The sequence below is a fragment of the Sus scrofa genome, chromosome 1 (assembly GCF_000003025.6).
Source record: "Sus scrofa isolate TJ Tabasco breed Duroc chromosome 1, Sscrofa11.1, whole genome shotgun sequence".
NCBI classification, from domain to species: Eukaryota; Metazoa; Chordata; class Mammalia; order Artiodactyla; family Suidae; genus Sus; species Sus scrofa.
The window spans coordinates 116,195,167-116,207,508 of record NC_010443.5 but is presented as its reverse complement, the minus strand read 5'-3'; the positions used below and the strand labels follow the sequence as shown (position 1 = coordinate 116,207,508).

Sequence of the window (12,342 nt, the reverse complement as noted above, 5' to 3'; positions counted from 1 at the left end):
GCAATTTCTAAGTTAAATTATTGTGTTATTTAATCATTTGGTGATATTCCTAATTTTACATTTCTAGTCTACATCCACCATAGAGTCACAGGAACTAATCAGGATTTCACTCTACCAGAAGTAAACTTCAGAAAGAGGAGTTCCCGTCGTGGCGCAGTGGTTAACGAATCCGACTAGGAACCATGAGGTTGCGGGTTCAGTCCCTGCCCTTGCTCAGTGGGTTAAGGATCTGGCGTTGCCGTGATCTGTGGTGTAGGTTGCAGACGCGGCTCGGATCCCGCATTGCTGTGGCTCTGGCGTAGGCCGGTGGCTACAGCTCCAATTCGACCCCTAGCCTGGGAACCTCCATATGCCGTGGGAGCAGCCCAAGAAATAGCAAAAAAAAAAAAAAAGACAAAAAAAAAAAGAAAAAAGAAAGAAAAGCAGATGCCCAAAGGTGGGGAGAAGATAGAAAGATACAAGTATTTGACATTGTGCTGATGCAGTCACAATGGTGAGTCAAAGACCATTCACTGAGGTCAGTAGTGGAATAGACACAATGATGTAGTAAAGTCAATTCTTTTTTTTTTTTTTTTTCTCATTAAGTCAATTCTTCTGCCTTATCTCCAAAAACTCTTTTCCCAATTGGTCAGAGAGTAAGGAAAAAAATGAAGAGCATAGCACAGGTTCACTCACCTAAGCCACTGAGAGTGTAGAGAAGGTCAGTGGTATCTAAGAAAATGGGTCCGTTCTCCTGCTGCCCTTCTTCTTTATAGTACAGCTTATAGCCCTGAATGGTTGCTGTGTCCTCAGCATCTTGCTGCCACTTCACAGAAATGGTGGTACAGTTCAGAGGCTCCAAATGTAACTCTGGAGACCTAGGGGCTAGAAAAATTCACCAGAAAAGTATGTATAAGAAACCTGTAATTCACATGAAAACAAAGGGTGGTGTAGATCTCTCAGTTCTAAACTGACAGCTGTAAAAAAGTTCAATTGCAAAAATTATACTTTACCTTGATTTTCAAAATTCCACAATGGTATTAAACTTTCAGACAGAATTAAAAACATAAAATACTACCTAAAAACTAAGGTCTATAAATAAGAACAAAATTGTATTGTAGATTTTAAGTTCTCTCAAAGAAGCAGTATGTGTTTCCCAATTTTGACCATCCAATATACCTGTGTGATAGAACGGGCATTATTACTAATCAATGAACAACAAAAAGCCTAGTCATGTTACATTCCAAATCAGTAAAAGAGGAAGGTCTAGCACTTTCTAGTACTATGGGCTTTCTATTAAATTGATGATTAAAAAACATATATGTGTGGGTTTGGGACTGGCATATGCACACTATGGTATATGGAATGATTGGCCAACTGACATCTGCCGTCTAGCACAGGGAACTCTACCCAATATTCTGTGATAATCTATATGGGAAAAGAGTCTGAAAGAGAATGGTTATGTGTGTGTATATATAACTGAATCACTTTGTTGTACAGTAGAAATTATCACAACATTGTAAATCAACTATACTTCAATAAAACTTTAAAAAATGAAACAACACGGAGTTCCCATCATGGCTCAGGGGTTAACAAACCCGATTAGCATCCATGAAGATTTGAGTTTGATCCCTGGCCTTGCTCAGTGGGTTAAGGAGCTGGTGTTGCCATGAGCTGTGGTGTAGGTCGAAGCTCAGATCTGGCCTTGCTGTGGCTCTGGCATAGGCTGGCAGCTACAGCTCCAATTCAACCCCTAGCCTAGGACCCTCCATATGCTGCAGGTTTGGCCCTAAAAAGACAAAAAAAAAAGAAAGAAAGAAAGAAAGAAAGAAAGAAAGAACGGAAGGAAGGAAGGAAGGAAGGAAGGAAGGAAGGAAGGAAGGAAGGAAGGAAGAAAGAAAGAAAAGGAAAAATATAGCAATGATATAAATTAGGTATCTATTAGTACATAACTTTGGGTAATTTAATTCAATTTGGAACTATCTATGAAGGATCTGCTAAGCAAATACACAGAAACCCAAAGTTTCACACGCTAATGAGCTATACTCAAGAAAAATGAGCAACTACTCAAGAAGTTTAAAATTTCCTTCAATAAAGCCCATGAGCTATGAAATATTTTAATTCCTAAGATAAAATTTTTAAATATTAAAATAACGTAAGTAAGAAAAAAAGGAAGAATATTGTGTGATTCTTCCTCAGTAGCCAACTTTACCTCTTAGGCTTGTAGCTTTGGGTGTCCTGTGGGAGGTCCATACTGAAGCCTCTCCCAGCCCCACTCTGGTGGCAGCTGTAATCCGCACCAGGTAAACACTATCCGGTTTCAGGCCCTCCAAGAGGTGCTCATGTGTGGTCCCCGGGAGCTCCAGGACTTGGATGGAATTCTCGGTACTCAGGCGGAAGGACAGACGGTAGAGTACCACCTGGCCCCGCCGGTACCTGGCTGGGATGGGCAGCCAGGAGATGAGAATGTCGGTGGGGCTTCGACTGGTCAAACTAATTTCAGGAGGTCTCAGGGGAACTAGTCATACAAGAAAAACAGGTTGCTTACAAATACTGAGAATCAAAATTATCAACTGGCCCACCCATCTTAACTGAATGATCTTAACAGCAACACATCACATGATAAGAGAGAGATACTTTCAGCCCTAGTTGGGGCTTTCAATTACCCAGAGGACAAACCAGAGACAAGAATGGAAAATAATGAGGGAGGATCTGACACAGAGAACCAAAGAAAGCAAGGTTTTCATCACTGCTGCTCTGACTGTTTCATTGTTGTCTTGGATGAATATGAGCTTACTGGACATTCATACAAAATATGAGAAGTATGAGAATACTTCTCAAATTATCCTACCAAAATGCCTTAAAATGAGGAAGAGAGAATTATACAAAATGGAGCTTATTTAGGGTATCAGATTTATCACGTGACAAATAATTTGAAATGGGAGTTCCCATTGTGGCTCAGTAGGTTAAGGACCCGATCAACTCTCTGTGAGGATGTGGGTTCAATACCTGCCCTTGCTCATTGGGTTAAAGACTGGGTGCTGCTGGAAGCTGCAGTGTAGGTCACAGATGCAACTCAGATGTGGTGTTACTGTGGCTGTGGCATAGGCCTGCAGCTGCAGCTCCAATTCAACCCCTAGTCTGGGAATTTCCATATGTGGCAGGTGTGGCCCTACAAAGAAAAAAATAATAATTTGAAGTGTATAAGTTGTGTCCTAAAAATTAGTGTGAATTGTGTATTCCCAATTATAATATGTGGTGCTTAATACAAAAACAATTTTTTTCCTGTTAAAAATATGAATACAATTGGCACTCCAGGAAAATGAGGCAAGCAAACTGGGAGGCAGTCTAATATTAAGAGTTAAGATGGGCTCTGGAGTTGCTTCTGTGTGTCTGAATCCTTGTTATATCAATTACTACTCTGTGTGGTCTTTGTCAAAATAATTTCTCCATGTCTAGGTTCATCATGTACAAAACAGCAATGAAAATAATAGCCTCTTCTACAGTCTATCCTATCTCAAGTAATGGTATTTATCTGTCCAAGACAAAACGTTGGTGTCTTCCTTGATCCTCCATTCACTCTCCACATTCTCTCCTGGGGCTCTATGACTTGCACTGCCACCCCTGTGGTCCCTGCCACCATCACCCTCAGCCTGCATTACTGCAATAGCCTCCTAAGAGATTTCCCTGCCTCTGCCCTCATCTCCACCATCTAGTCTCAATGCACTCACTGTTAAATTGCAAGTCAGATCTTGTTTCTCCTCTACTCAAAAGAGCTCTCATTTCACTCAAAGTCAAAGCCAGAGTCATCACTGTGGCTCCCTACAATGCACTGTCTCCTTATACAGTTGGTTCCTCATTCATTCTTCGCCCCATCTCCTATTTTCTGCTTGTCCCCTCCACTCCAGCCATGCTTGTGCTTCTGGTCCTCAGCAATTTCCATCTCCTCTGGCTGGAATGCATGTCCCCCAGTCACCTGCCTACCAGCTCCCTCTTTTCCATGTCCTCCAGGTCTTCAAATGCTACTTACTACGTGAGGTATCTCAGGCTAAAATTCTATTCCCTTTCCCTGCTTTTTCCTTTTCTCAACATCTAACTGACTATTTATCTTATTTACTCTTCCTCTACCCCCTTTCCCTCTATAGAAAGTAAGCACCCCAAGGTCAGGGATAATTTTTCATCTCTTTCAATTCACTACTAAATATTGAGTAACACCTAATAGGAACTCATAATTATTTGTTGAATGAATCATAGGTAGAAAAGGGAAAATCATTTCTGAGATCTTCCTATGTATGAACTCATGAATTCTCACAAAAATCCAATGAAGAAAGCACCATTATCATGTCTACTTTATAGCTGAGGAAATAGAAACAAAAAAGTCAAATCACTTGCTCAAGGTCGCACAGCTTTAAATGAAGAAATACACCTAGAGCCTGCATTTTTAACCCCTACACTCTACTACCTCTTATATAATAAGCACATCTGCAGGCCAGAGATTGAATTCGAGCTGCTGCGATCTATGCCGCAGCTGTGGCAACACCAGATCCTTTACCCACTGTGCTGAGCCAGGGATTGAACCCGAGCTTCCACAGTCACTCAAGCCACTGCAGTCGGATTCTTAACTCACTCTGCCACAGCAGGAACTCCAAGGGAAGGTTTTTAAAATGGGCAGTGGTAAACACTCTACAAGTGTTATATCTGCTGTGCACTCTAGCAGACCCACGCATCTCAGTCTGAGAAGCAAAGGTTGAGGAGATGGGGCAATACTGATGTAGAAAATTAAAAGCAGTGTCAGAAGTCTGTACGCTCTTCAGAAAACAAAGTGAAACTTTTTTAAACAAACAAACAAACAAAAAACAGAATAAAGAAAGGTTGAAAGAAGAAAAACCTTGAAATCAGAACTTAAGTGGAACGGGCAAGCTTTAACAAGGAGCTTGCTATGCTTAGATATATTTTCTTCAAGGTTAGAGGGGGGAGTACACCTCATACACCAAATAAGCCCCCAAAACAACAACAACATATACCAGCCCATGTTTCACCTTAGATGTGCATGTCATTTATATCTAAGTGATATAATGTAATGAGATAACTAGAGAGGTTATGATTCACTCTAAAATGGAGCAGACTCAAACAAAAATTGAAATATGAAATTCAGCATCCAAATCAGTGGTAATTCTTTCATTCAGTAAAACTGATGGATAAACATGCACATAACTGGCATTATCCAGACATAAGAGATCTGGGACCAAATAAACAAAGAAAAAGATTTGGGAATCTTTTTTTTTTTTTTTTTTTTTGTCTTTTTGTCTTTTCTAGGGCCACACCTTGTGGCATACGGAGGTTCCCAGGCTAGCGGTCTAATTGGAGCTGCAGGCGCCAGCCACAGCCACAGCCACAGCAACATGGGATCCGAGCCGAGTCTTCGACCTACACCACAGCTCATGGCAATGCCAGATCCTTAACCCACTAAGCGAGGCCAGGGATCGAACCCGCAACCTCATGGTTCCTAGTTGGATTCGTTAACCACTGAGCCACAACGGGAACTCCAGATTCGGGAATCTTCTATATAAAATGTTTGGAAAAGTAAAGGTAGACCATTTCTTGAGGATGAGAAAACATCTGTAAAAGGACAGTGGTGTAGTTCAGTATATGTTAAAATAATTCCCCTTTTCACACTGCAGAGTAACAAAAAAAAGGGGGGCCATGGAGAGCTCTTGAAGAGAGAGATGAAGAATCAGAGGAGGAGAATCGGTTCTCTAGGACTCTTTGAATGAACAGAACTTCCCACCTTTACAAGAGCCAATGGAGGCCAGCCCTCAAAAGGACTGCAACTCAGTTTCCGGCCCATGGTCAGGTAACACACAGAACAATACTTTCCTCCTTAAGCTGAATAAGCACAATGTATCTAAAAATAAACTAACAGTTATTTGATTGTATAAGAATTTTTTTTAACTGATAGGTACTAAATTTCATAAACTCCCAGTTTCAGAAATCCAGTGCCTTTGACCTCCAGTCATTACATACACTCAATTGCAAATGTCATTGTATTTATTCATGCCTAAGGCATCTTACATTTTGTTCTACTCAGTTAAAAAAAAAAACAAAAAACAAAAGAAAGCCCTGCAATGTATTTACAATTTAAACGAGAAACACAATGACAATACAAGGATTTTCTTATTAAAATTGGTGTTATGAATTATAAATGAAAGGGCTCTTTATCTTAGCATATTATTACCAAAAATTGAGAGTAAGACTTGAAAAGGGAAATTAGCCTGCTGATTATCAGTCACATCTGTTTTTTTTTTTTAACCAAAACCAGGATATTTTCCCTAATTTAAAAACCAATTATTCAATGAAAATGATAAAACATATTAATGTTCATACTTAAATGATCAAGAAGCACATTTTCTTACCATCCTCTAAAGTGTTCTGTGTCACATGGTCAGACATCTGGCTGGCTCCCATTGGCATATATGCCACAATGTAGAAAGTATAATTGCTGGCAGGTTCTAAATCATCAATAATATAATGAGTTGTGTCATTTCCAATGACTACTTGATACTCTTCATTATTTAAACCTAGATTAAACAATGTTTAAAAGTTATGTATATTCAAAATAAAATTAACAAGACCATTACCATTTTCTCTCACTAGGAAACACTGGTCCTTGGATCTCTGTTACCTTTTGCAACTCTTTGAAAAATGTGAATAAGGAGTTCTTTATTTTCTAAAAGTAAGCAAGCATGTCTTGTTACAAATTGCTAGTCTGGGAGTTCCTGCTGTGGCGTGGCAGAAATGAATCTGATTAGGAACCATGAGATTGCAGGTTTGATCCCTGGCCTCACTCAGTAGGTTAAGGATCTGGCATTGCCGTGAGCTATGGTGTATATCGCAGCCTCAGCCCGGATCCTGTATGGCTGTAGCTGTGGCGGTAGGCCAGCAGTTCCAGCTCTGACTGGACCCCTAACCTGGGAATCTCTATATGCTGCAGGTCTGGCCCTAGAAAGCAAAACAAAAACAAATTGCTAGTCTGAATTTTTCCTGAATAAACAAATGGAAACAATTATTTTTCTCTAAATTTAATTTAGCATCTAGTCAAAACCCAGAGTAAAGACAATGTACAGCAGTAACACAAAAGAGCTTATTTAACACTACCAAATACTGGAGATCAGAACAGTGTAAATTTTACTTAAACTCATGGTTTCTTTTTTCTTTTAAGCATAAATGGAGAGACAGTAGGGAATGTAATGGCTCTACTCTTTATAAAAACAAACCAAACCAAAAGTTGTCCTGCAAAGGATCTCATTTTGCCCCTAGAGATTCTATTAAATTTGACTGACACAAGTTGTTCTTTTATTTATATTGAAAGAAAAGAATGGGGAGGCACAGAATGTGCTTCAAAACGTTTTGTTCCACAATGAGGGGTTTTTTCCCCCAAAGAGGAAAAACATTCTCAGCAATTCTTAATAAAATATGCATGGCAAGGTATAGAAAAAGAGGATTTGTCTTTATGGGGTTTAATTCCTACAGAGCAAACCTGTAAAGTGGAACAAGAGCACTGGCAGCTACTGTGCTTTGTGAATAATTCACGGTAAATGCACGTCAACTTAATCAAAACTCTCTAAGGACAGAGCCCCTTCTCTCCACACTGGATTTATAAACAAAACAGAAGGCAAATTCCGCTATTAAGTTTTCCCACATTTCTGAATTAACTTGATAGCATTTTAATTAGACAAGATTACAGGCATTTCACAACAGACTGGCTAATGGCTCGTTAATTAGGAACTGCATAGTACGATTTCTGACCTACCAAACAAGGTCCTTGAGTTCGAATTAAAAAGCCTTGTTCGGTCTTTGAATAGACTACTGGGCTGCATGTGGAGGCTCTAATGAAACAACCATAATAGCGAACAAGAGCGGTCTCCACCCAAACCAGCATTCCTTTTACCTTCTTAAATCACTAAAAAGGGAATTAACATACTCCAACATGCTCAGTTATCAGACTTTCATTCTTCTTACTACCATGACCCGATTTAAATTCAAAATATTTTTCAAAATACTCCTTCAAAGTACAAAAAACAAACAACAACAAATCACCTGTTTCTACAATTTTATTATATGACCATTCTTTGGGTGTCTGAATTTGTTTTTAATGTCCACTGCATTAAAAACTAGGCTGTTTGCATATACAACTAAAATATGTAAACCTCTGCTATGGTTGCTATGAGAAATCAATAGTGAAATCTCTATGGTTTATAACTACTTCTTCCTTTTCCTCTAGTTTTTTTTGCCAAAAGAAAGTGGTGAAGATAAAAAGATTCTAAAAATGGGACTGAATAAAAATTTTAAGACAGATTTGACTTTTACCTTAAATTAAATGAGATAACACATACAGAGTGTCCTGCTCAATTTTTAGAGAGTTCTATGAAACTTCAGAAAATATTCAAAATATATAAAATCATATTACAGGGAATTTGACAACGCTTACTTTCCCCCTTAAAAATAACATGCTATAGTGACCACAGTTCACTTTATTATTTTATTAAGCAGTTACACCACGGATCCTAAGCAACTGCATCCTTAAACTGGTGTAAGTCTTAGGTAAGTTATATCTTGGCTGAAATGAAATTCATAAGTACACCAGTCTAACTTCTGGCAGGCAGAGAGAGCACTTACTTCTAAACAAGAAAAGCTTAAACCATGCTTATATACACAAAGTAGATAATAATACAACATTTAGCAAAAAACTAATATATCGATAACATATTAATTACTTTACTAAAAGAGATGAATGCTATAGAACTTCAGAAAACATGTGAAGACATCATTTATATTGAAAACAAATCCTTGACAATAAGTAGCACTTAAAATTAAATACTCCCTCAAACTGCTTACCTTCTGCTTTCATGTAGTGCACAGAATAAGCGATGACTTTGTCTGAATTATAAAGTGGCCTGTCCCAAGCTAAAAGGATGGCTGAACTTGACATGGTTTCAGCATGCACATTATAGGGAGCACTGGGCCTGTCTTCTGACATTACTACAGTCAGTCTGGCTCTAGATAAAACAGAACCTTGGCTGTTCTCAGCCATGCACTGATAAATAGCATCATCTTCAGGGATGATCTGATTAATTACCAATTTACTGAGGAAAGAAAAAAATTATTTCAATGAAAATTCTAAGAATGACAAAAAATAAAGTTAAACCATTACTAAATGCACTCTTAATTATAAGTGACAAAAGTTACTATGAACAAAAAACTGTGTCAACAACCTTACTAAAAAATCTGTGTGAATTGCTGACAATTACTCTTATTTTCTGAGTCTATATAAGTTAAGGATTGTTATATCCAAATCTTGTTTGCTTTAGGCGACAGCTTAATCTGAGTCTATATAAGTTAAGTACTGTTATATTCAAATCTTGTTTACTTTAGGTGACAGCTTAATCTGTTTAAAATTTTGCTTTTATTAATAAATATATTAATTATAGTAGCACTTAATTTCTATCACATTGTACTACATAAAATTCAGGTCAACAAGACTAAGACTGTTCAAAGTTTTGTTTAACATATGAGAATGGTACAATAAGACTCATATTTATACAAATAAAAATGAATTCTTAAAATCATTAAGTTTGAATTGTGGACAAACTCTTAGAGACTTAATTATTTCCTTCTAAATTCCTCACTTTATGAAATAAGAAACTGAGATTTCAAGGGTTAACATGCTTGTTAACAACCTAGCTAGCAGCTTATCAGGACTGGAACCCAGGTCTGGGGAATGGTTCCAAAATTCATTTCATTATAATCTACCGCCTTCATGATCCACATATAAAAAAAAAAAAGGATTTTTGGAATACTAATGTTATAGTCTTAAGTAAATTTCTTATTTATTTTGCTTTAGTTTAAAATACCAAGATAATTTAGGTATTTAATGTTATAATTATAACCATTTCACATAAAAATTACTAAAGCCATTTTATCTTATCTAAAGTAGTAGCAAAGTCAGTAGCCCACCTGTTGTACATTTTAATTCTCCCGTTTGAATGTATCTTCCTTCCGTTTTTCAACCACGACATTTTCGGTGAGGGGATTCCTTCTGCCTGACATACAAATCGAGCAGTGCCAGCTCGAGGCCGCGTCAAACTTTCCGGCCATTCGACAAATGAAGGAGGAGCTATTTTTAAAGAAAGAAAAAAAGGGAAGTATTTCCGTGGCCCAAACAGGAATGATATAGAGTCAAGAAGAGTACAGCAAGTGACCTAAGTCCCATCCCTGAATTTATCTGACCTTCTGAGCCTACTGCCTCCACTCTACACAGGCCATATACTCCAGGTGTCTTTTCTCTGCGTTCTCAGTTAGACATTCATTTACCCCAGACCTTCCCCACTGTGACCATCTATACACACACACTAAAAATACATGCCATAATCCTAACTTAACTAAGCCCAATACACAGCTACTTGTGAATGCATACAGACAAATGGGTAGATTAAAATTTTAGATTGGTCAACAGGTATATGAATTTGTGGGTGGGTGAAGAGATAAAAGGAAGGCTTAAATAAGAAGGACCATAATGTTAGAAAAGCAAACAGGATGGTAACTTCAGAGTGATTCTAGTTATATTTTAACACACAGCTTTATTTTCCTCCTAAAATTCATCAGTGGATTATAATATTTCACATCGACTTTCATATCAATGATACAACATTCAAAAAAAAGTATAAATAAGCCATGAGACAGAACAGCAAATGCTAAAATTAAGATTCTTCTGATTGCAGAAGGAAAAAAAACATACCTAAGACAGTTAAAGTTGCCATGGCAACTGTAAAGTTGCGTGTCCCGGGGGTCGTGGCCCGACAAACATATACTCCAGCATGCTGTAGCCTGATGTCAGATATCATGAGATTACCATTTCCAAGTACCCGGGTATTAAAGACATCAATGGACTTGTGATCTATTTCAGAGAATACTTCAGTTAAAACAATGTAACACATGACTTAAATTATGTCAAAAGATCACTGTCCAAACAATCATTATCATAAAGAGTTTAAAATTCTCTATACTAAAACCCTTCCTCTACACACTGAAATGCCAAAAAGTTAAAAGCCACATAATTGCGAAACATTTGTTTTGTATATAAAATAAACATGATACCAGTTTCACTAGTATGAACAAAGTTGAAGGAAAAGACTTGTTTTTCTTAAGGAGACTTACCAAGACGGCTCCAAGAAATGATTGGTTTGGGATTTCCAGTGGCCACGCATTCTAAAACAACAGTCTGATGAAGGGACGTAGTTATGTTCTGTGGACCTGCTATAATGGTTGGTATGTGGAAGGATTTAGACTCCTTACCTTTGCAAGGGAAAAGGCAGGATATAAAAATGAATTATAAATAAGACATAATAAGTTAAATGAGTTAAAACATCTATTCTGAAGTTATTCACTCCTTTTAAGGCCACTGCTGCGACATGTGGAAGTTCCCAGGCTAGGGGGTTGAAGTGGAGCTGCAGCTGCAGGCTTACATCAGTCACAGAAATACAGGATTGATCCGAGCCACATCTGCTACCTACACAGAAGCTTGCACTGAGCAGACCAAGGATTAAATCCAGATCGAACCCGTATCCTCATGGACACTATGTTGGATTCCTAACCCACTGAGCTACAAAGGGAACTCCATTTTTTTCTTTTTTTAAAACAACTTTATTGAGCTATAACTCAGCCATCTGAAGTGTATAATTCAATGGTTTTTAGTATTTTCAGAGTTGTACAACTATTACCATAATCAATTTTCAAAATATTTTCATTACCCCAAAAAGAAACTCCATCCCATCAGCAGTCACTCCCCAGTCTCCTCTTCCCACAGCCTGGAGACCACTAAACTACCCTTCTTTTTCTGGATTTGCCTACTCCAGACATTTTATAAAAAAGGAAATATACATTATATGCTCTTTTTGTGACCAGCTTTTCACTTAGTGTACTATTTCTAAGGTTCACCTAAGTTGGAGCATGTACTAGTACTTCATTTCTTTTTACTGAATAATAATAATAGAATAGTATTTAATTATATGGATAAGATACATTTTATTTATCCATTCATCGGTTGATGGACACTTAGGTTGTTTCCGTATCATCCACTTTTAATTGAGGTTCAAACGCTGTCTTAATGCTCTGGCTAATCTTGCTAAGAATTTATGTGACACTGGGGAGAAGAGAACAAGTGTGAGAGAGCCTTTGTCTTTATCCTTTACACCAAGAAGCTAGCAGATACTACCTAATTTCAACCTCGATGTTAAAATTTTTTTTTTAATCTTTAAGGATCTTTTAGAAGGTAATACATCTTGTGAAGAGTAAACATTCATGTGA

General features: G+C 37.7%; 1 protein-coding gene across 3 annotated transcripts in view; it reads right to left on the bottom strand.

Annotated features, from left to right (window-relative positions):
• Positions 1–12,342, bottom strand: part of PRTG (protogenin) — a 143,410-nt gene that overhangs the window by 68,170 nt on the left and 62,898 nt on the right. The window contains exons 5-11 of one of the 3 annotated variants that reach the window (XM_001928492.6): positions 11,194–11,331; positions 10,775–10,933; positions 9,994–10,153; positions 8,875–9,122; positions 6,393–6,557; positions 2,192–2,497; positions 676–864 (exon numbers count right to left, since the gene is read on the bottom strand). In XM_001928492.6, the coding sequence (XP_001928527.1) occupies positions 676–864; positions 2,192–2,497; positions 6,393–6,557; positions 8,875–9,122; positions 9,994–10,153; positions 10,775–10,933; positions 11,194–11,331 (1,365 nt within the window). The remainder of the gene's footprint in view (positions 1–675; positions 865–2,191; positions 2,498–6,392; positions 6,558–8,874; positions 9,123–9,993; positions 10,154–10,774; positions 10,934–11,193; positions 11,332–12,342) is intronic. The other 2 variants (XM_021094921.1, XM_021094927.1) reach the window with 2 other exon arrangements.